We start from the raw sequence: 24,066 nt of genomic DNA, 5'->3' as shown, positions 1-24,066 counted from the left end.
TCGTCGTCGTCAGAGAAAGAAGGTACCGCTAGCTTTTCAATGGTTGTTGGTTTGCAAGCCAGCCTCCTTTCTTTACTGGTTTTCCTGGTGCATAGAATTCAGCACCTCACCACTCACTCATGACTGACAATGGCACTGAATACCTTGCACCAATAATTCCATCTACACCCCTATGGATTACGTATTATCTCATCAAAGCCAGCCAGGGGAGAAAAAGGACAAACCAAAATTTTCTCTGTCTGTCTCTCTCTTTTATTCACTCCTTGAGCTTATAAATAACGGACAGAGAGAGGGCGTGTGTGTGTTTGTTAACTGGTACTATGATCTCAGCATGACAAACTGCAGGCTTGTAACAAACCAATAAATGCATGTGAGTTGTAGTAGCATCTCTCTCCTCTCTCTCATGAACCAGTGCCTAGCTACTGGAGTAGTGGTCAACATGCAAGCTTTGCTTCCACGAAGCTACTGAGCATCATGCAGAAATTTATATTTTTAAATAAATGCACAGGACTAGTACTGTGTATGTGTAGCAGTCTGAGCTTCAAAGCAAAACAAAACCAAATTCTGTACCAGGCTCCCAGCAAGAAATTCTTGGCAAATGAGACAAGTTGAAGCAGTACAAAATTAACCATGAAGCTAGATAGATCACATGGCAAACCAGCTAATTGGAGAAAACCCTAGCTAAACTTATTGATAAATTGTACTTAATTTCATCATAGAAAACATCCAGTACACAAACTCGCAAGGAGAGGAGGAAGAAGAAGAGGAAGAAGAAGAGGAGGAAGAAGAAGAAGCGTTAGGAGGAAATTAAATCAAAATTACCTCTCTCTAGTCATCTTATGGATGCATCCATCCCTAGTTAATCCATCCATCGCCTATATGGGGACAGCTCGCTCGCTCTTCTTTAGCTTCTCAGTGCATTCCGTGGCTGCTTTGACCGCCCGTGCTGAATCCGAAACCTAGCGCGCCGCCCATCGACGACGAGGAAGACGACGACGTTGGCGCGTGGATATCCACCTGCCTCGTCAACCCTGCCCAGTCGATCAGGGATCCGGCGCCCAGCGGCAAGAAAGCCGGCCGCCCGGCCACGGCGGCGGTACTGCTCGGACCAGCGCCGCCGCTGCCGCCTCCGCCGGGATAGTGCTGCTGTTGCGGTGGCGCAGGCTGGTGCTGGAGGTCTTGGACCTGGCGCTTGAGGAACTTGATGTATCTGATGGCCTCGTCGAGCATCGATGCCGTATCCATCTTGGTGCCCCCAGGCACGAGGCGCTGGAGGATGCGGATGCGCTCGCTGATCCGCTCGCGGCGGTGACGGGCAGCGACGCTCTGCGGGTCCTCGCTGATGCGGACGTTGCGGCGGCGCGGCTTTTTGATGGTGGCCGGGTCGATGTCCACCGGCTGCATGGCGGCGATCCGGTACATCATCTCCTTCATCGCACCCAGCTCCTCCTCCGCCTCGTCAACCGCGTCCTGGTGATGAAGCTGCTGCGAGCCCTCCTCCATCGCGGGCGGCGGCCGCTGCTGCATCTCGTCCGGGTGCTGTTCACGTTGGTAGTCATGGTGATGTCGGTGGGGGTCGACGGCCAAGTCGAGGTGGTGGAGATGATGGGGGTGGTGGTGAGGTGGAGGGAAGAGGGAGGAAGAAGGGGAGGGATCTATGGCTAGCTGGTGCTGCTGGTGGTGCTGGTGGTGTTGATGAGGGGGTGGAGGAGGAGGAGGGTGGAGGTGGAAAGATAATGGCGGTGGCGGTGGCGCCGGCGGAGTTGGGGTCGGGTGGTCGAAGAGCAGAGGGTGGTGATGGCTACCGAGGCTCATGTCCAAGTCCCAGGAGCTGCTGCTGCTCGAGTTGTGGGTCATATTGTCCATGCCCAGCAACCAAGAAGCAAGCGAGCTAGATGGAGTAAGTAGAGGTAGCTAGACGGAGATCGACGATGGGACGAGCTGAGCTGAGCTCTCCCCTCCGGCCTCCAATCTCCAAAGTGTGTCCCTATGAGCTACCTACACGAGAGAGAGAGAGAGAGGGAGAGAGAGCCCATGAGTGGTCACATAAGGGATGGCTTTATAGGAGAATGGAGGAGAAGGCTAGCCTACCTCGACCGATTAAATGTAGCTAGAGGCTGGTAGAAGAAGATGATGGTGGTGTGAGGTAAGCAGCTGGCTGCCGAGGTAAAAAAAAGATGATGATTCTGCCCTGTACGGCTTGTCCGAAGGAAGGGGAGAAGAATTTATGGCTGATGGGATCATGGTACTAGGTGAAGGAGTAACTTGTAGGAGTAACTAGGGAGGTGGGGTCAACCTCATGATGGATATACAAGGGTTACTAAATCTGGCAATGGTGATCGACGGGAGCACTAGAATAATGATGATGAGGTAGCTATAGATAGATAGCAGGAGGGAGAAGAAAGAGGAGCAGTAGAACGCATGCATATGCAAGAGTGATGTAGAGTCGTGCCACCCCTCGTGAACGCCGCAGGCTTTCACACATCCCTAGGCGGCCTCCTTCTCTTTCCCTCGTATCCTCTCTCTCCTCTACCTTCCCTTCTTGGTCATCAACTCTCCCCTACCCTTGTTAGGCCAACTCCAATGCAGGACCTCAAACTCACGTTTGTCTTTTCCCTTTTCGTCCATTTGGATCGATCAAGGGGCATTGTCCGGCCGCGCCTGACCAAATCTGGCTAGTGCGCCCAACCGGCCGAGGCGCCAGAATTATTTGCAAGAAAAAATAAAATCTAAAATTAGGACCCGTCGCCATAGTCATGCCAATGACTATAGTCCATGCCGGCCAGAGTGCTATCGGCCGGTATACATGGAGTTAATTGTATGGAAGTACCACAATTGGGGAAGGACATGCAGATTGGTACCAATATTACTAATTTTCGCATATCAGTATCAACTTTGCGGCGGGCCGTCGCAAATAACGCTAAAAGTCGTGTTTACACGTATTGACGCCCGAACTGAGCGGTCAGGCCTACCTGCCAGGTGCCACGGTGGCCAAACGGCGCGTGCCCGCGTGCTGACGAGGACGAAGCCGGCTCGGTCGCTCTTAGCCCGTTCTGGTCGAACCGGTTCGTCCTTCCCGACCCCCATCTCTCCCCTCGAACCCTAGGTCGCCCGAGCGGGTATGGCATCGGCAACTCCGGCAGGCGGCGGCGAGGGCGTAGACGGCGGTGGAGACCTCCCGTGCTTACGTAGAGGCCTGGATGGCAGAATCTACGGCGACGGCGGCGGCATCAGCAGGGCGACGACTCCAGCTATGCGTACTCCACTGACGACGACGATCTTTCGGAGGCGTTGCTGTCCATGGAGCAGCGGTTGCGGATGGCGCAACTTTGGGTGGCAAACCCTAGCGGTAGCCATCAATGGACACATGGAATCGGCGGCGTGCTATAAGTATCCTAGGCTACTCTCTTCCACCTCTGATTTCTGCAATTGGGGATTAGGGTTTTTTCATCCTCTTCTTTTTAAAAAAATTTAGTCCAATTAAAGTATCCGGGCCTCAAATATGCTAGGGTAGTTCATCCTCTGCCTTATAACCCTAGCACTCCCCTAGCAGTAACAGATCATTTTCACGCTCTGTTTGTTCATTCTCTGTTTATGCTCTGCTGTATAACCCTAGCAATAGATTTTTTTCCTTGGTTTACTTTAATTCACTAGTGTACTCTCAAATTTCCTAGGGTAGTTCACTACTTCCTCTGAAATAAGTTCAGATGTTTATTTAACAGGTTAATCTTTGGCTAGGGTACTGCACTGCCTCTTAACTGTTTTATCTTACTGTGTACTGAAATTTCCTAGTGTTACTTTGGCAGGTCCAAAATTTGCTTGTGTCACTTTAATTGATTTATCTTACTGTTAACTGAAAGAGGAAACTATATTGATTCATGTTTTGTTAATTATAATTGTAAACTTATTTGAAATTTCCTTTCTTTTGTAGTATCCATGTGTCGTGGGTGAACACGATCACCTATGGGACCATGAGCCCCTTTTGTGGTTCGACAAGGGGGAGATCACGCTGCGCAAAGAGCGGAGGCCATGAAGCAGGTGACACTGTTGGTTTTTACCCGGGTTCGGGCCGTTGGGAAGCGTAAAACCCTACTCGCACTTTTGGTGGATTGGATGTATGCAATGCAACCACGCGCAGCGCCCAAGCCCAGCAAGGTGGCCTCGGGGGAGCAACTACGCGCGTACAAGTGTGGAGGGGACCGAATCCCCCTCTAGATTGCCTTGGACCTCCTTTTATAGCTCAAGGGGTAACCACAGTGGCAAAACAATCAATATCTTTTGATTAGATAGCTAACAGTGCTATCAACCTAACTCTGGCACTTAGAACAAAATGCTATAAATGCTGCCTTAGGTGGCATGCAGGGGTGCATCCCCGACAAGCTTATGTCGCCGCTTAACCACCTTCTTCTCATCATCTTGACACACCTTTGGACGGGTGTCGGATGGATATGATCCGCATTCCATCGTGCTCCCACATGTTTAGTGAGGGCCACTTAATCACCTGGGGTGGGGGGGGGGGCTCGACATCGCATGGATAAGTGATTGGCGTTGCGATGCAGTTGAGCGGTGGTGATTATCCTGTGCCTGCCAGGGGCAGGGCTTGTCGGGCCTTCTTGGAAGGGATGTGCGCCTCGGTCTCTGGTTGCCCCGGAGGCGCGGCTGGCCGGGGTTTGGCTTTGTTCTTGACTTGCGGTATCGACCTTGCCGGCCTCGCCTGGCCGGCAAGGGACACTCCTCTTGGAACCTTGATTTATATGCTTGGCTTGATCTTCTTGATCCTCTCCTTTATCACATGAAGAGCGGTTCTTTTTAGCTTGGCCTTGTGTTACGCGTTGGTGTTGAATATATAACTGCCAACACGCCTGTGTATACGTCTGGTCAACAAATGCTACATGTTTGTTGCACCGACAGGAGCCCCCGGGCCTGGCCCATACATGCTGCCGGGCATCGTTGGGGTAGGCCCCAACAAATACACTGGCGAACACTTTGGCCATACCGCAATGGGATCGATGTCTTCCTGGATATCTTCCTTGCTTTTTCATTAACCTGTGAACAGTTTTCGGTTTTCCCGCGAGTCGTGCTAAACGACGTGGGGTTATCCACGTAGTGGCCCGCGGGCCATCCACGTTCATGGGGAGGTAACTGCCATTTTGCTCATCCCACTACTCCTGCCGTTTCCGCCATGTACGCCGCATGCATTGCGCAGGGTTGGTGGCAGACGTGTAGAGCGCGGGAATGAGTGCCATGGCTGAAAGCCCAGCATCGTGGATAGGCGCAGGAGGGCGGTCATCGATTCTGGACATCGTTAGCAACGTAGAGGGACCGGATTGGTGGAGTGGGGCGGTTGCCTGCTGGGCGGTGAGGAGCCAGCCCCCGGCCATGCTCCGCTGTAACAGGAGGCGTGGGGGAAGAGCTCACCCACACACATCTTCTCCTTCTTCTTCTTGCGTCCTTCTCCCACTATGGCGAGGGGAAGAGGACGCGGTCGAGCTCCAGTCATGGCAACAAGGGTCTCTTCTCGGTAGCGCCTCCCTGCCTCAGCTGGAGATGCAGTAGCAGAATCCAGTGCACAAGGTGGTGCCGCAGGACGTGGGCGCGGCCGGTGTGGCGCTCGGGGCCGAGGAGGACGTGGTGGCGGCCCTGCTACTCCCCATCCAGTTGTTCCTGCTCCAATGGAAGGCCACGTCGGGGACACGCCGCTGGAGTTCATTATCAGGCTGCGCAAGCCTCGGCACAGCCACCTTCGGCTTCCTAGTCCTTTTGCAAGGGTAATGGAGGTTGAACAGCCGTACGCGTTGAAGCTGCACATGAGGGGTTGTTTGTAATGACAACATGCGGGCGGACGTGGAGTTCCCAGCGCCTCATGTCATGCTTCTCCACTGTGGCTGGAAAACCTTCGCTCGTGCCCATAGCTTGGTGAAGGGGCATGTCCTCCATTTTAAGTTAATGGATGTACACCTGCTCTCCATCACGGTCTTCGGGCATTCGAGTGCTCGCTTAGGGTGCTGCGCGGAGAGCTCGACTGACGACAAAAGCTCTTCCTCGAGCGACAACAACGAGGAGGACAGTGACGGCGATGACGACGACGCCAAGCTGGAGACGGCGGCTCGGACTCCAGCTGAGCACCGGTCGCACCATCACCGTCAGCTAGGCACCAGCAGCACCATCATCTGCACCTGGCCTTCTCCCCGGCATAGCGATTTGCCGAGGTGTTGGGTGTGGATGCCTGCGCCTTCTTCGGCTGGAATCCGGCAATCACCCTCGTGGTCTCCGGCTTCGTCTTCCCTGCTGGTGTCCCTCCTGCCGCGTTTCGCTGGTCCTGGCGGTGTTGACCAGGGCATCGCCTAGCCGCTCCTTCCGTTCATCATCTTCGTCCTCGCCCTCCCAATCTTATCAGGCTGCGTCCCGCGGGCCCTGACGAGGCCAGGCTGGGCTTCTGCCCATGCACTTCTTTTGCCCTCTTCACCTCCCACTGTAGCTCCTAGGAGGAGAGGGACAAGAAAGGCATTACAGGGCACTTATCTTTTTTCAATTCAAAAGATGTAGGCATCCGCCAAAATTTATTTTAAATTATGTAATCCCCCACCCATATTTGTCCCTGTATGGTCTGTACTTGTTCATCCGCGTATTAATGAAAAAATATATGCTTGCCGGGTGTTTGCGCATGTATCATGTCCATGCTGAGGAATGTATCCTCATTATTTCCCAATAAACAAATCTTTCCGGCAAGATATCTTGTCGCCGGTCCCTTCCCACACTACCGTAGGAATCGGCCTGACGGGTTGGGAGCGTGGAAGGGAACCGGCCCCTTGTTAACCCTTCTCCAAATGCTACTGCAACCACCCTGGCTGAAGTAATACTTCGAATCAAAAAAGGGTGGGAGCACAAATTTTGAGGGGGATAAGGTTTTTCTACGCACAAGTTTTTCACACAGAGGTACACTATGGATGGCTAGGGGAACTTATCTGCTTTACATTGCCGGGGGTCGATGTGCAAGCTTGTTCTCACTTTTTCTCCTTGGGAGTTTATCCGCGGCAGGGGCCCTGTAGTTAGTACAGGGGTAAAATAGCAGCATACGATCCTCTATAAATGATCATAGCAAAGACATACTAAAATAAACATGCATGCAAGTTCTAGGCGCCAGCGCTTTGTTTTATTATCTTTGCACAGGGTCTGCGCCTGGCTTTCTACAAAGGGTTACATGCACATAAGCAAGGCTTGTACAAATGGTGGTTGCCGGGGCTGATCCCGGCAGCCGCGCCTTACGGGTAGAAGTAGAGAAGATGCTCAATATTCCATGAGTTTTGCAATTTAATGTCATCTTCGGTCTCCGGACGGACTGCGCCAGGTCTGGTGACTTGTGCTACCCGGTAAGGGCCTTCCCACTTTGGCGTCAACTTGTTTGAACCCTTGGAGTATTAAACACGCCTAAGGACAAGGCTGCCTTCCTCAAGGCTCCGGGCATGAATCATGCGGCTATGATAGCGGCGCAGGGCTTGCTGGTAGCGTGGAGCACGCATAGCGGCCCGAAGATGACCTTCCTCGAGGAGCATGGCCTCGTCATGCCGAAGATGTTCTTGCTCTACTTCATCGTAGGCAAGCACTCGAGGTGACTCGTATGTGAGTTCCGTGGGGAGCACTGCTTCTGCCCCATACATTAGGGAGAAGGGAGTCTAGCCGGTGACTCGATTTGGTGTCGTACGGAGGGACCAAAGAACCACCGGCAGCTCATAAATCAAACGTCTGCCGCATTTCTGCAACTTATCAAAAGTTCTCGTCTTAAGCCCATGCAATACTTCAGCATTCATCCTCTCAGCTTGCCCATTGCTCCGGGGATGAGCAACAGAGGCGAAGGAGACCTTGCTCCCAAGGTTTGACGCACTGCATGAAGGTGCTATCATGAATTGGGTGTCATTATCAATGATCACTCTAGCGGGTACTCCAAAACGGCGCACCAATCCTTTCAAGAACTTGACAGTTGATTATGCGGTCACCTTCCTCACTGGTTCCACTTCTGGCCACTTTGTATACTTGTCGGTTGCGACGTACAAGAATTCAGAGCTCCGGTAGCACGGGGGAAGGGGCCCAAGATATCGATCCCCCAGACCGAAAATGGCCAGGATAAAGGGATCATCTGGAGAGCTTGAGCTTGAGCTGGTTGATGGATGTTCTTGGAGTGGAACTGGCAGGCTTCACATTTGGTGACTAGCTTAGTTGCATCCTGGAGGGCTGTGGGCCAGTAGAAACCCTGCCGAAAGGCTGTTCTGACCAGGGCTCTTGATCCAATGTTAGAGCCACACATACCCCCATATATCTCCGCCAACAGCTTCAGCCCTTCTTCTCGGCAGATGCACTTCAATTTCACCCTGTTTGGCCTCTTTCTATACAGAGTGTCATCGACAAACTAGTACATACTGGATCGTCGGTCTATTCTTTCAGCTTCTTCTTGCCCTTCGGGAAGTTCTCCCGTTTGAAGGAAACAGACTATGTGCTATGGCCAAGTTGGAGCACGGGGCTCGACAAGAAGGACTAAAGGCACATCTTCATTTGTGGGAGCGCTCCCTTCGACCGCAAATATTTGTGGTTCTGTAGGAGGGTGCAGCTCACCAACTGAAGCTGGGTTACCTCCGCCAGCCTCCCTATCGGCAGCTTCGGGAAGTTCTCCTGGAAAATTCTTGTCGGAGTTCAGCTTACTTCTTTTTTGGCATCGTTGAAGGGGACACTGATGGTTGAGTTAGATGGAGGACAAAAGTCCCTGGTTCCACAGGGAGCTTTTGTGTGGCGTACTTTCACAAGTGATCGGCGATGTCATTTTCCGCTCGCGGCACATGCTCTACTTGCAACCCATCAAAGTGTTCTTCCAACTTTCTCACTTCCTCCACATATGCCTCTATCAACGGGCTTTGATAATTTTTGTTAACTTGCCTTACTACTAGTTGAGAATCACCGCGAATGATTGGTTTCTTGATTCCCAATTCCACTGCAATTTTGAGTCCGGCAAGGAGCCCCTCATGCTTAGTAGTGTTGTTGGTGGCCTTCTCCCGGGGAAAGTGCATTTGTATCACATATTTGAGATGTTCTTCGGTGGGCGCGACAAGAAGCACACCCGCTCCGGCGCCCTGCAATGAGAAAGCACCATCAAAATACATGATCCACTCCCGAGGCGCCTCCTTGCTGGGGAGAACTGTCTCTGGTACTTCTTCGTCTGGGGTGGGCGCCCATTCTGCAATGAACTCTACCAATGCTCTTCTCTGAATAGTTGAAGTGCTCTCATATTTTAAGCCAAAGCTTGACAATTCTAGTGCCCACTCGACTATTCTGCCTGTGGCTTCGGGATTCCTCAATATGCGCTTGACCTAGCCCCCTATAACAGGGAGATGACAAAGTACACTAGCCGCTACGCCACTTTCTTCCTTGCCGCGGTTTTTGTATTGCCTTCGCTGGCTAGCTCTGCCTCCCTCTGTCTGTGTCCAGTCCTGCCGCGACTGGTTTAGTTCCATCTCTGGAGGAAACATTTGCTGAGGCTGCTTCCTCATCCACTTCTCGTTGTGCCACTAGCGGTGCACTAACTACTTGATTCGTTGCTGCTAAGTATGGCAACAACCGTTCTTGTGGTTTATGAGCGACTAAGGTGGGAGCAGAGGAAAGGTAGGTTTTCAAGTCTTGCAGCACTGCTTCTGCTTCCGGGGTCCACTTCACCGGGCCTGCCTTCTTCAAGATTTTGAAGAAGGACAAGGCACGCTCGGTAGACTTGGAGATGAATCTACGCAGCGCGGCAACGCATCTAGTCAAACACCTTACATCTTTAACAGTCTTGGGTGCTTGAATTTGTTGGGGAACGTAGTATTTCAAAAACATTCATACGATCACGCAAGATCTATCTAGGAGAAGCATAGCAATGAGCGGGGAGAGTGTTTCCACGTACCCTTGTAGACCGAAAGCGAAAGCATTTAGTAACGCGGTTTATGTAGTCGAACGTCTTCACAATCCAATCGATCAAGTACCGAACGCACGACACCTATGTGATCTGCACACGTTCAGCTCGGTGACGTCCCCTCGTACTCTTGATCCAGCTAAGGCCGAGGTAGAGTTTCGTCAGTAGGACGGCGTGGTGACGGTGATGATGAAGTTACCAGCGTAGGGCTTCGCCTAAGCACTACGACGATATGACCGAGGTGTGTAACTGTGGAGGGGGGCACCGCACATGGCTAAAAGATAAACTTGTGTGTCTTGGGGTGCCCCCTTGGCCACGTATATAAAGGAGGGAGGAGGAGGAGGCCGGCCTAGGAATGGCGCGCCTATAGGGGGAGTCCAACTAGGATTCCCAATCCTAGTTGGAGTCCCCTTCCTTTTCCAAGAGGGGAGAGAGGGAAGGAGTAGGAGAGGGAGAAGGAAAGAGAGGGGGGCGCTGCCCCCTCCCCAGTCCAATTCGGACTTGCCATGGGGGGGCGCAGCCACCCCTTGAGGCCCTTCTCTCCTTTCCCGTATGGCCCATTAAGGCCCACTACTTCCCCCGGCGAATTCCCGTAACTCTCCGGTACTCCGAAAAATACCCGACTCACTCGGAACCTTTTTGATGTCCGAATATAGCTTTCCAATATATCGATCTTTACGCCCCGACCATTTCGAGACTCCTCGTCATGTCCGTGATCTCATCCGGGACTCCAAACAACCTTCGGTACATCAAATCACATAACTCATAATACAAATCGTCATCGAGCGTTAAGCGTGCGGACCCTACGGGTTCGAGAACTATGTAGACATGACCGAGACACATCTCCGGTCAATAACCAATAGTGGAACCTGGATGCTCATATCGTTCAAACGGCATAACAATATACGTTGTTCCCTTTGTCATCGGTATGTTACTTGCCTGAGATTCGAGCGTCGGCATCATCATACCTAGTCCAATCTCGTTACCGGCAAGTCTCTTTACTCATTCCGTAATGCATCATCCTGCAACTAACTCATTAGTCACATTGCTTGCAAGGCTTATAGTGATGTGCATTACCGAGAGGGCCCAGAGATACCTCTCTGATACACGGAGTGACAAATCCTAATCTCCGATACACGGAGTGACAAATCCTAATCTCAATCTATGCTAACCCTGGTTACTAATGGTGCATTATTAGGTGGTGCGCCATTGGTAACCTGGGAGCAACTAGATATTTTGGACAGCCACCTACCACACTCACTTTCCCCACTTCATTCTCTCCACCTCTACCAAGCTTGGTCTCGGCTGCCTCCTCCTCCTCACCTCATTTGCACCATAGATTCACCCAAATTAAGTGGTTAAATTTCCTTTTTTTGATAGGTAAGTAAGGGGAAAGCTTTCTTTATGTTCTAGATCTACTTTTTTCTCCCTCCAACAACGTACACACTTTTTATAGCATAGATCTACGTATGTTTGTGGTGTTGCATATGTTTGTGTTTGCAGGTACCGGTATTTGAAATGCGATAGTTGCCAATATTTTGCCGGAATGTTGATTCATTTCCGTTTCGGCGAGAATTTGGCACTATGCATTCTTTTTGGTCCTATTTTTAGGCAAAGTCATGCCAAAAAAAATTTTGGTTCTAAAATATCGTTTTGCTCTACCCCGCAGGCGACCATGGTCTGCACGATGACCGAAGGCATCGTGAATAGGTTTTTGAGCTCCGCGAAGGCCGAGATGCTTCAAAAGAACGAGACAGAGATAAGATGTCTGTGTCAAAGATGCAAGCTGAAGAGCCTTATGGACCCGGATTCTGTACAGGTGCGGGACCACCTGCTCTTGCATGGTTTCATGAATGGCTATCGGTGGCAAGGTGATGAAGATGATTATGAAGTCGTCCATGGGGGCCGGGCAAGAAATGAGGAAGGGCATCAAGACAACCGCGGCGAGGGCGGGCGAGAAGACGAAGAATCTCCAGGACATGATCACGAAGTAGATGCAGTACACAGTCATCATGTAGAAGATGCCGGACATGATGAGGAGGAAGATCAAGACGAAGGGCATGATCATGAAGATGAAGATGCCGGAGCAGACGACGATGGACCATCGATGGGCTGGGTGGAGGACCCTCATATTCAAGAGCTGCTTCTCAAGCAGACGGATAACGCAAGAGCTGCCGCCCGAGAGAAAGCCAAGCTGGATCAACTGGAGATAGACGCGGTTACTCCATTGTATGAAGGATGCAGGCTCGAGGATACCCGCCTGAAAGTAACGCTCATGGCTCTGGAGATGAAGGTAAAACACAAAATGACCGACGCATTCTTCGACGAGAACATGTCATTCTGGCACGAACGTCTTCCCAAGGGGAACAAGTGCCCGACCAGTTTCAAGGAGGCGAAGAAAATCGTGTGTCCTCTGGATTTACCGCGCGTGAAATACCATGTGTGCATGAACAATTGCATCATTTATCGGGACGATCACGCGGAGTCTACCATATGTCTGGTGTGCGGCGTCACTCGATACAAGAAGAGGAAGAAAGCTCCTCGGAAAGTGGTGTGGTACTTTCCGATCACTCCTCATCTGCAGCGGTATTTCGCGGACCCTAAGGCAGCAAAGCTCCCGCGTTGGCACGCGGATAGGGAGGAGAAGAAACGAGAAGATGATGGAAATGATCCGGAGATAAATAAAAAAGACAAGATGCTGAGTCACCCTAAGGATGCGAGCCAGTGGCAAGTGTTGAACTTCGAACACCCAGAATTTGGGGACGATCCAAGGAACATCGTGCTGGGCGCGAGCATTAATGGAGTCAATCCGTTTGGCAGCCAGAGAAGCACACATAGCACCTGGCCTGTGTTTGTGTGGATGTACAACCTTCCCCCCTGGTTGTGCATGAAGAGGAAGTACATTCACATGAGTATGCTAATTGAAGGGCCGAAACAACCAGGGAACGACATCAATCTGTATCTGGGGCTGCTGAAAGAGGAGCTAGACACGCTGTGGAAAACGCCAGCCAATACGTGGGACGCCACAGAGAAATAATATTTCCCTATGAGAGCCGCACTGCTCACGACGGTGCACGACTATCTCGGTTACGGATATGTCGCAGGGCACGTGGTCCACGGATTTTCTGGATGCGTCAGGTGCATGGATGACATAACGTATCGCCAGCTAGATAGAGATCCCGGGTCTTCAAAAACCGTGTTCATGGGACATCGAAGGTGGCTTCGCGATGATGACTCATGGAGAAAACGTAAGGATCTGTTCGATGGTGAAACCGAACCCCGAAGACGCCCGCGTACGAGGAGCGGCGAGGAAATAGACGAGCTGTTGAAAAATTGGAAAGAGTGCCCACCGTCGGGAAAGAAGTGAAAGGCGCCAGAGCCGGGAAAGAAGCGAAAGGCGCCAGAGCCGCTGCTGAAGGTATGGAAAACGAGGTCTGTTTTCTGGGACCTTCCATACTGGAAGATCTTCCGTGTGCCTCACAGCCTTGATGTCATGCATATCACGAAGAACGTGTGCGAGAGTCTGCTTGGTACCCTGCTCAACATGCCAGAGAGGACCAAAGATGGGCCGTTTGAAAGGATGAATGGTGTCATCAAAGGATACGTTCGCAACATGTCACGTCCAGAGGGAAGCATAGCCAAGGGCTTTTTGGCCGAAGAGTGCATCTCCTACTGCACGAATTATCTAGGCATCGAGAACCCCGTTGGTCTGCCCGTCAACAGGCACCTCGGCAGGCTCGCTGGATGGGGTCACCGCGAGGGTCACCGCAAAATGCATGTCGACTTCGAGGGTCGACTCGCCGACTTTCAAAAAGCAAACCTAGTCGCGCTACAACACATAGACGTGGTGGATCCTTGGGTGGTAGAGCACAAAACCTTTATTGAGAAGACGTACAATGACCGAGGCCAACAGAGGACGGACGGAGATATAATCAAAGAGCACAACTCATGTTTCACGCGTTGGTTCAAGGAGAAGCTTCTGTCATACCCTTTACATGAGGATTCTTCCGCGGAAGAAAAACTCATATTCGCCTTGTCACAAGGCGGCGAGCACAACCTGATGACCTATGAGGTGTACGATATCAATGGCTACACATTCTACACCAAGGAAAAGGACATGAAGAGGGATGGTTATCAGAACTCTGGGGTAACGATGGAATCCTACACCGGTACAGACAAGGACAGATACTACGGAAGGATCGAGGAGATCTGGGAGCTGAGCTACGCTGGAGAGAAGGTCCCGATGTTCCGTGTCAGATGGGCCAAAAGCGTCCTAAAAGAAGACCGGTATTTCACCACCATGGTTATACCCGAAGCCAAATCCAAGACCGCGGGCGCAAACGTCACCGCGAAAAATGAGCCATGGGTATTGGCTTTCCAAGTGGACCAATGCTTCTTCATTACCGACCTATCAAAGCCCAGTCGTGTTGTCGTGAGGAGAGGCAAAAGGAAGATCATCGGAATGGATGGAGTCGCCAATGAGCAAGACTTCGACAAGTACGGCGACCCGAAGATGGAACATGACGACGACGATGAAGTACCATACACCACAAGAAGAAGCAGGACCACCCTACCTAAAGGACGTCCGTTCAAGAGAAGAACTCCATTTGCGAAAAAGAAGGGCAAGAAGATTGTGAAAAGATAGCTAAGATCGAATCACGACGTCTCGGCCGCGTGTGTGTGTGTGTTAGTGGCAAGCTCAATTATTACATGCAACTAAATTATTATATTTCTCGATTGTATTTCGACATATGGAAATGGCATTTCTTCTGTTCTAGTCCTTTATCCAGTAACCTCTTTTGTTCAAAACAGTGGGGATTAATGTTTTCTTCTGGTATTTTAATTGTTTTTATTTATGTTTATTCTGGTAAAATAAAAAAAGTTAGTAATGGCGCACCAGGAGAAGGTGCGCCATTGCTATCAAGGTATTTATGGCGCACCCCTAGGAGGTGCGCCATTGATATACCAATTTTTATTTATGATTATTCTGGTATTTTATTTTTCAGTGTTCCTTTTCCTGCTTAAATTTGCAAACAATTTTTGAAAATTCAAACATTTTTCTAACTCACAAAAAGTATTTAATTTGTTAATATTCTTTGAACTCATGAATATTTTTAAATTTCATGGGCACTTTTTGAATTCATGAATATTTTTTCACATTTGATGATATTTTTTCATATTCATAAATGTTTTACCAATTCACAAATGTTTTGCAACGCAAGTATTTGAAAATTAGTAATAACTACTTATATCGTAACATTTTAAAATTTATGGTCATTTTCTAAAAAATTATTACATGCAACTAAAAATCCAAAAAAAATAGTAATGGCGCACCAGGGGAAGGTGCGCCATTGCTATCACGGTGCTTATGGCGCACCCCTAGAAGGTGCGCCATTGGTATACATATGTTTATGGCGCACCCCTAAAAGGTTCGCCATTGCTAACTCTCCCCCCACTCCACTTGCTCCCCTCTCCCTCTGGCCTCTCTCCCTCCCTCGCCAGATCCACCTCGCCCCACACCTAACCCGACGCCGTCCGCCCGCGCGCCTGCTCCACCACCGCCGTCCGCCCGTGCCCGCTCCACCGCCGCCGCCCTGCCTCCTCGGGCCCCCCTCCCCACTTGCCCCCTCACGCTTCCCCTCGCCCTCTCTGCCCTCTCCTCTCCCCCAGATCCCAGAAAGCCTCGCCGCCGTCGCCCCGTACCGGACAACCACCTCAGCACATCGGTCGCCGGCCGCGGGGAGACACTAGCGCTTCATCTCGCTCACGCAGGTGCACGCGTCAGACGGCACCACCCTTCGATTTGCTGGCCGTGGCACAAGCAGCTCTGCCTGCGCATCTGGTTTGGTCTCTTAGACTAGGTATAATCCCATCCCCCTCTCCTCTGCCCAGCTCTTTCTCTGCCTGTGCTTCTACTCTTGCTTGAGAAGTTTGCTTCTGTAGTTTTGCTTGAGAAGTTCGCTTCTGTAGGATTAAGAAGGATTTTCAGGGTGGGTACAATTTTCTGTGAGTAGGTTGTACTCTTGCTTGAGAAGATTGGAGCTGCTAGAGAAGTTTGTTGTAAGGAAAAGTTTGTTGTTGGAGTAGGTTGAACTGCAGCAGTAATAACTGTTTGCTGTTGTTGGAGTAGGATTAAGATTAATTTGGAGCAGCAGTAATAACTGTTTGCTGTTGTTGGAGTAGGATTACGATTAATTTGGAGCAGCAGTAATAACTGTTTGCTATTGTTGGAGTAGGATAAGATTAATTTGGAGCATAAGTAATAACTGTAGGAGTATGTCTGTTTCCCAGTGCTGTTTGGAGCAGCAACATGATCCTTCTTGTACTCCTAACATAGCAGATTGCTTGTACTTCATGTTTGACAGTTTGAGTACTTCTTGTTGAAGGTTGCTTGTACTTCATGTTTGAGCAGTGAACATGACAGGTTAATTTCAGATATGATGCTGTTTACACATTTCAGATATGCCACTGTTTGGACATTTGTAAAATCCAGTGCTTGTGTATCTGCTGTTTGGATTAAGAATTATGAATAGCACATCCTAGGACATGAATTAGAATTATGAACAGGACATCCTAGGACCTAGGACATGACTAAACCATTTCTGAGTAAATTTCCAACAAATACACAATAAATTTGCAAACTTACAGTGATAGGGGTAGGAGTTAATGTGTTGCTTTGTGCTGCAAAGTTTGTGGTCACGAGTAGGAGTAGATGAACATTTTGTGGTTCTGCTAGGACTTGCTCCAGATTTTTTAACCCTAGGATTTCTTTTCTTTTAGTTCTTTTCTTACAGAAAATTTACTGAAAATTCAGAAACTTGGAGTAACCTGTGGACTGTACTTTTGTGATCTCCTACTCCTGAATTTTCCTATTGATGACTGTACTTTACTTATGTTAAACCTGTTGAAATCAGCTGAAGATCTTCTACTCCTGAATTTTCTTACTCGACCTGAAGATGAGGATCAACATGATAGTATGTTTAGATCTTCACTGTTGACAAATGCAGTCAACTAAAAATAATCACAGTGTAGTGCTTCCAATGCCGTTTCTGCTGTGATCTTCACTCGATCATTTCTGCTGTGATCTTCACTATTGATTATTTTCCTACTGATTTCTGCTGTGATCTTCACTGTTGATTATTTTAGTACTAGCAACTATTATTAGGCTGGATCAGTTTAGTGCTACAAATGGTGTTACTCTGAAAATGTCTAGTGTATGACTGTATGCAAATTGTACTTGTTATCCATCTCTCCATTCTCTTGCCAGAAGTCATTTCTTACATGAGATGAAGTTGAGACATGCTTGTTCATACCCCTTTCTCCTGAAATTTGATTAATTTCCGTTTCGGTTGAGAATGGGGCACTCCTAGGTCAAGAAAATTAGCAAAGGTCATGCCCAATTTTTTGACCTAGAAGGTGCCCGATTCTCAACCGAAACAAAAATTAATCAGCATGTATCTTGACATCAACCAACTTTCTGGACACATCCCTCGACAACTAGGTTATCTTGAGAACTTAGAGGAGTTGTGGCTTTGCTACAGCACACTAACAGGTTCCATCCCAAACTGCCTAGGAAATTTGACCAAACTCACAACCTTGGATCTTGAGAGCAACCAACTTTCTGGACACATCCCTCGAGAACTAGGTTATCTTGAGAACTTAGAGAAGTTGTTTGTTTGCTACAACACACTAACAGGTTCCATCCCAAACAGCATAGGCAATTTGACCAAACTCGCAGCCTTGTATCTTTGCAGCAACCAACTTTCTGGACACATCCCTCAAGAACTAGGTTACCTTGAGAACGTGGACTTGGACCTTAGCAACAACACACTAACAGGTTCCATCCCAAAACACCTAGGCAATATCACAAACATCTCTCAATTGTTCCTTGACAATAACCAACTTTTTGGCGACATTCCTCGAGAATTAGGTTATTTGGTCAACTTAGAGATCTTGTTCCTTGACAATAACCAACTTTTTGACCAAACTTTTTTCCTATTTACAGCGAACATGGCCCACAACGATGAGGCCGGCGGTTCGGGCAAGGCATTCTGGGAGCTGTCCTAGGAGATGGAGGAAGAACCTCACCACTATGAGGGCGCCGCGGAAGACACCGATCCCGACTACACAACCCCTAGTGGCGTCGGGGATGACACCACTGATGGTGCCGCCGAGGATGCCACCACTGATGATGGCAGCGCACGCACAGATGGCAGCCAACCGAAGAGGCAACGGAAGGACCGGCGCCCGAACGTGCTCGGCACCATCAAGGAGGAATTTGCTGAAGTGTCCTCCAGTGGGAATCCAACGGCGCCCAAAGAATTAGTCAGTGGGTACGCGGGACAACTCGGGTGCATTCTCTGGAGCACCGTCTCGATCAACACCGAGAACCTAAGGCATCGTGACCGAGGGAATTTGCGCAACCTCCATTTCATGAAGCTGCACGAACGATACAAGTTCCCTGGTGACTTCGCAAACACACGCCTCTCAGGGAATAAAGTGAACAGTGCCGCCCTCACGAAGATGTGCACGGCCCTGGCTACTTGGAGAGCCGCGGTGAAGAGAAGGATTCTAAGAGGTGATAGTTATGAGAAGATCAAGGAGAAAAATCCTTCGATCAGCGAAGCTGACTACCTGGAGTTCAAGATCAAGTGCGAGAGCAACGCATCTGCGGAATCAAGTCAGTGGGGGGAAGATATGCGGGACTTGAACTTAGGGGTCCACAAACTCGGTCCCGGCAGTTATAGAGTGGTAGAACCTATATGGGACAAGGAGGACGCGGAGCATGCCGAGCAAGGCCTATCGCCCCTCTTTGATAAATACCGTGACAAGCAGACCAGGAACTATGTCAGGGCCCGGTACAAGGTGGACCCGGTAACAAAGGAGCTTACCACGGATCCGAAGACCAAGGCGCTTGAGCTTGTTCTGGTAAGGAATACACCCCCGCGTAATTAGCTCCATATGGTTGCATTATAATTAATGAAGCCAAATTTCTAAATGGTTCATGTTCCTTCCGCAGGACACTGAAAGCAGTAGCGCGGGGTCGTCTCAGAGCTCCCCTTGGGACACCACTTTAAATAGGGCGTTGAACATAATGAAACACAAGGATAAGTTCAGTAAGCCATCGTTAGCTGGTCGTGTGGCCGGCAAAGGCTTGTCCATGAAATGGTTGGAATACTATAACGCTGGGCGAAAGGAGAGAAAGACCAGCTCGGAAAGCCTGGAGCACGAGGTTCAAGAACTCAAGGCACAAGTGGCGCGGATTCCGGAGATAGTCGAAGAGCAAGTGCGAGACCAACTGGGAGCGACGATCACCGCCATTGTTCCTACCTTGATTGAGGGGCTGCAGGCGTGGATTGCGGGCGGCCAATAGGGGCCGCCCCCGATTCCCAGCTTCACGGGCAAAAACTCGCACAACACACCGGCGGCGCCATTGGTGTCTCTGGCGGAGGCGGCATTGGTGTCTCCGGCGTCGGCGCCGGCATTGGAGCTTAATGCACCCGGGTGTGGGAAGAATATGCCGGCCGGCACCTCGGCAGCAAGCGGCCCCTCCGTCACTTGCACGCCCGCCGTTGGCGGTGCCTCGACATTAGCCGAGCTCGACGCCATCACGGTAACTAAGCCTCTCGGCCGATGACTTCATCTCCTTGCCTTTGACTGGGCATCCCTGACGCCCTACATGTTTTCGCAGGGCGACGCCGACGTTCTATGCACTCTCCTGCACTTCATGGGCGGCGAGTTGATCGATGTCGCCAAGGCCAGAATCGTTCAACTGGGCAACCGCGTGTTCCACGGTAATCCGATGCCACCCACCGTGTATGGGGTTCAACTAGTTCGGGTGCTGCGGGGCTGCGACGACTTGTTACCTCCGTATCGACCCCCTGGGGCCGACGAAGATGATGTGATGACCCTCAGCGCCTGCATAAGCTGGTCCATGCTTTGGCCGAAGAGCCAGATTCGTTTGGGGGCGGGGGACACCACCCCACAGACAACACCGCCAGTCGTGCCGGCGCCAAGCCATGGCAAGACCGCCGCAACGCTACCGCCGTCAGCTGATCCGGACATGCATATGGCACAGGATCCGGACGACGACGACGGTACATTTACCAACGTCGATAAGTACTTCAACGAACATGGGTACGGTGACGAATTCTTGGGGCCTCCTTCTCAAGAACCCAACCCTGCAAAAGACGATCGCGATCTAGCTGGTACCGCGGAGAAACCCAATTGCAACAGGCGTCGTCTGGCGTTCAGTTCTCAGGAGACGCCTCCAGCTGCCGCCTTCACCGAGCCTCAGATAGCCGAGGTGCGAAATATTATCAGCCCCAACACACTCAAGAAGGTGGTCTCTGAGCAGAACTCGATCCCATTACAGCAGAAGAAGCAGAAGGGACGGAAAAGAAAAAATAACAAGGGTGCGAGCCAGCCGGCACCGAGTACGATCCGTGCTCAGGACGGGCCACCTTCACCTAAGGATATCTCGAGGAGGGTGCATGTGGCGGGTAGGCCGATGCTACCGACTAATCTGCTCAATGCTGCAACCGGTGCTATGCGGAGTCTGCATGACAGTGTTCTTTCTTTGGAGAAGCGGCGTCTCTCCGAGAATGATGTGGCATACCCGGTTTTCGTGGCCAAGGTGCCAGAGGGCAAGGGCTTTGTCGATAGCACCATCGGGGGTATGATCGTCCTGCGGTTTGATGACATCTTCGCTATGTTTAACCTTCATCCGCTGCACTACACCTTCATTCGGCTATTTTCGCTCAGTATGGAGATGCGGATCATTAGAGACAAGACCCCGGACATCGTGATAGTCGACCCCTTCTACATGCGTGCCAAGATCTTGGGCAGCGCTGGGGACCGGCAAGTCGCGAGTTCATACCTCGAAGGCGTCATTCTGGCGAACCCAGATAAGGATAACTTCCTCGTGCCTTACTTTCCCGAGTAAGTCATCCCCTCACCGCCCCGTAACATATGATTTCTTAGATTTCGATCGTTCTTTTTTTCTAACATTCCGTGTTTTGTGCAGTGACACACATTGCACACTCATCCTCTTAAGCCCGAAATATTCCATGGCCACGTATTTCGACTCGGACCGTCAGTCGAAGAAAGACTACACAAATATCAAGAAAGTTCTTGATGATGCTCTCCCCGGCTACGCCAAATCTGGAGGCACCTTCAGGAGGCCAATTTGTAGGTACGGCAAGCACGTGTTCACCCACGTAACGACGTTCCCCTGCGTCAAGCAGCCGCCTGGCGGTCAGAAGGATGCCTACTACGCCCTCCATCACATGCGGGCGATCGTACGGGACCATAATCACCTTCTGCTACCAACTAATCTCAAAGATTGGGCCGCACGCTTGTCGGCAATCCAGGACGCGGACATCAGACAAGAATTCTTTCGCATCCAGTCGGAGTTTGCGGAAATCATCCATCAAGATGTCCTTCGTACCTCGGGGCAGTTCTACCTCAAATATCAACCGTCCAACAGTGAAATAGAAACAACGCTACAAATGCAGGCTGACAACGATCGCGATTTCATGACCATCACGAAAGACGGCGGCTTCATCCACGCTCCGGTCCCTGAGTCGAGTCGAAAGTAATGATGCTATGTAGTTCTGAAATATCGATTAGCTCATGTTGTAATTAAACTTTAATGAACTTGTATGTCTCTTTAGTTTGGACAGTCGTTCAACTTATATGTAATCGATGCTATTTATTAGTAGGACCATGAATCGTGCTATTAATGTGTTGCTTTTCTCTTCCGATCCTTTTGTTGCATACTTATATATTGCTTATATATTGTCTGTGAATTGCTACTAACGTTTTGTTTGTCTAGTGCATAGAGATGCCGTCGTATGTCGTGTACAAGGGTAAGGTTCCCGGAGTCTACGACGACTGGGAGGAGTGTCGGAGACAGGTTCACCGTTTCAGCGGTAACAGTTACAAAGGGTACACCACTAGGGCGGAGCGGAAGCTAGATACGCGCGCTATCTAGCGGGAGAGAGGAGGGAGCGGAGGAGGAACCGGATGAAGACCAGTTTCATCGCGATGATGCTCATCGTGACCGCAGCTCTCTTCTATGTGATGGTAGTTTAGATGATCGATATCGACTTTGTAATGTGACGACAAACTCGGCTAATATATATGATGAACTTTGCTAATGTCTCGAAACCTAAACTTGGCTAATGTTTGAACTTTGTTCGCTATTTCGAATTTGGAGACTAATATGATGAATTCTATTGTGTGATGTTTATATTCTGTGCTGTGTAATGTGTATTTTGTAACCTGTGCAAATACCAGATATTTGTAACTGTGCAAATACCAGAAAAGCAAAAAAAATAATTCCTAGTATTCATAGTAGTGGCGCACCATATTGAGCGTTAGTGGCGCACCAGGGCTAAATACTATTGGCGCATTATGGGGCATAGTAATGGCGCACTTGGGGGCATACGTGAAGGTAAATATGGCCCCCTAGGAGGCATAGTAATGGCGCACCGTTGGACATAGTAATGGCGCACTACCAGGTGCGCCACTATTATCAGGTATACTAATGGCGCACCAGAGGTGCGCCATCAGTATTTGTTACTAGTGGCGTGGTGATAGTGGCGCACCTATAGTGCGCCATTAATGGCCAAAATAGGTGCGCCACTAACAGGCCTTTTTCTAGTAGTGACATGACCTCCAGAACAGGATTACCGTACCACCCTGGTGCGGATCTTACTCTGGTTGACCCACGAGGTTCGGTAGTAACTTGATCAGAAGTTTCATGATCATCATCATTAGCTTCCTCACTAATTGGTGTAGGAATCATTGGAACTGATTTCTGTGATGAACTACTTTCCAATAAGAGAGAAGGTACAACTACCTCATCAAGTTCTACTTTCCTCCCACTCACTTCTTTCAAGAGAGACTCCTTCTCTAGAAAGAATCCAGTATTAGCAACAAAGATCTTGCCTTCGAATCTGTGATAGAAGGTGTACCCAATAGTTTCTTTTGGGTATCCTATGAAGACACATTTCTCCGATTTGGGTTCGAGCTTATCAGGTTGAAGCTTTTTCACATAAGCATCGCAGTCCAATTCTAAGAAACGACAACTTGGGTTTCTTGCCGAACCACAATTCATATGGTGTCGTCTCAACGGATTTAGATGGTGCCCTATTTAACGTGGATGCAGCTGTCTCTATTGCATAACGCCAAAACGATAGTGATAAATCGGTAAGAGACATCATATATTGCACCATATCTAATAAAGTACGGTTATGATGTTCGGACACACCATTACGCTGTGGTATTCCAGGTAGCGTGAGTTATGAAATTATTCCACATTGTTTCAAATGAAGAACAAACTCGTAACTCAAATATTCGTCTCCGTGATCAGATCGTAGAAACTTTATTTTCTTGTTACGATGATTTTCCACTTCACTCCGAAATTCTTTGAACTTTTCAAATGTTTCAGACTTATGTTTCATCAATTAGATATACCCATATCTGCTCAAATCATCTGTGAAGGTCAGAAAATAATGATACCCGCCACGAGCCTCAACACTCATCGGATCGCATACATCAGTATGCATTATTTCCAATAAGTCAGTTGCTCGCTCCATTGTTCCGGAGAACGGAGTTTTAGTCATCTTGCCCATGAGGCTTGGTTCGCAAGCATCAAGTGATTCCAAAAGCCCATCAGCATGGAGTTTCTTCATGCGCTTTACAACAATAAGGCCTAAATGGCAGTGCCACAAATATGTTGCACTATCATTATCAACTTTGCATCTTTTGGCATCAATATTATGAATATGTGTATTACTACGATTGAGATTCAATCAACCATTCACCTTGGGTGTATGACCACAGAAGGTTTTATTCATGTAAACAGAATAACAATTATTCTTTGACTTAAATGAATAACCGTATTGCAATAAACATGATCCAATCATATTATGCTCGGCGCAAACACCAAATAACATTTATTTTAGGTTCAACACTAATCCCGAAGGTAAAGGGAGTGTGCGATGGTGATCTTATCAACCTTGGAATCATTTCCAACACACATCGTCACCTTGCCCTCAACTAGTCTTTGTTCATTTTGTAACTCATGTTTCAAGTTACTAATCATAGCAACTGAACCAGTATCA

At 49.5% G+C, this 24,066-nt stretch overlaps 1 protein-coding gene across 1 annotated transcript; it reads right to left on the bottom strand.

Moving 5' to 3' along the window:
* Positions 1–665: 665 nt before the first annotated feature.
* On the bottom strand, positions 666–2,052 carry LOC123166871 (transcription factor HEC1). Its single transcript, XM_044584679.1, has one exon. It carries the CDS (start codon positions 1,864–1,866, stop codon positions 913–915), a length of 954 nt encoding a protein of 317 aa, XP_044440614.1. The 5' UTR covers positions 1,867–2,052; the 3' UTR covers positions 666–912.
* Positions 2,053–24,066: the final 22,014 nt, after the last annotated feature.

Source organism: Triticum aestivum, chromosome 7D (assembly GCF_018294505.1).
Source record: "Triticum aestivum cultivar Chinese Spring chromosome 7D, IWGSC CS RefSeq v2.1, whole genome shotgun sequence".
NCBI lineage: Eukaryota > Viridiplantae > Streptophyta > Magnoliopsida > Poales > Poaceae > Triticum > Triticum aestivum.
Note: the sequence above shows the minus strand (reverse complement) of the source record. Positions and strands in the feature narration are given on the sequence as shown.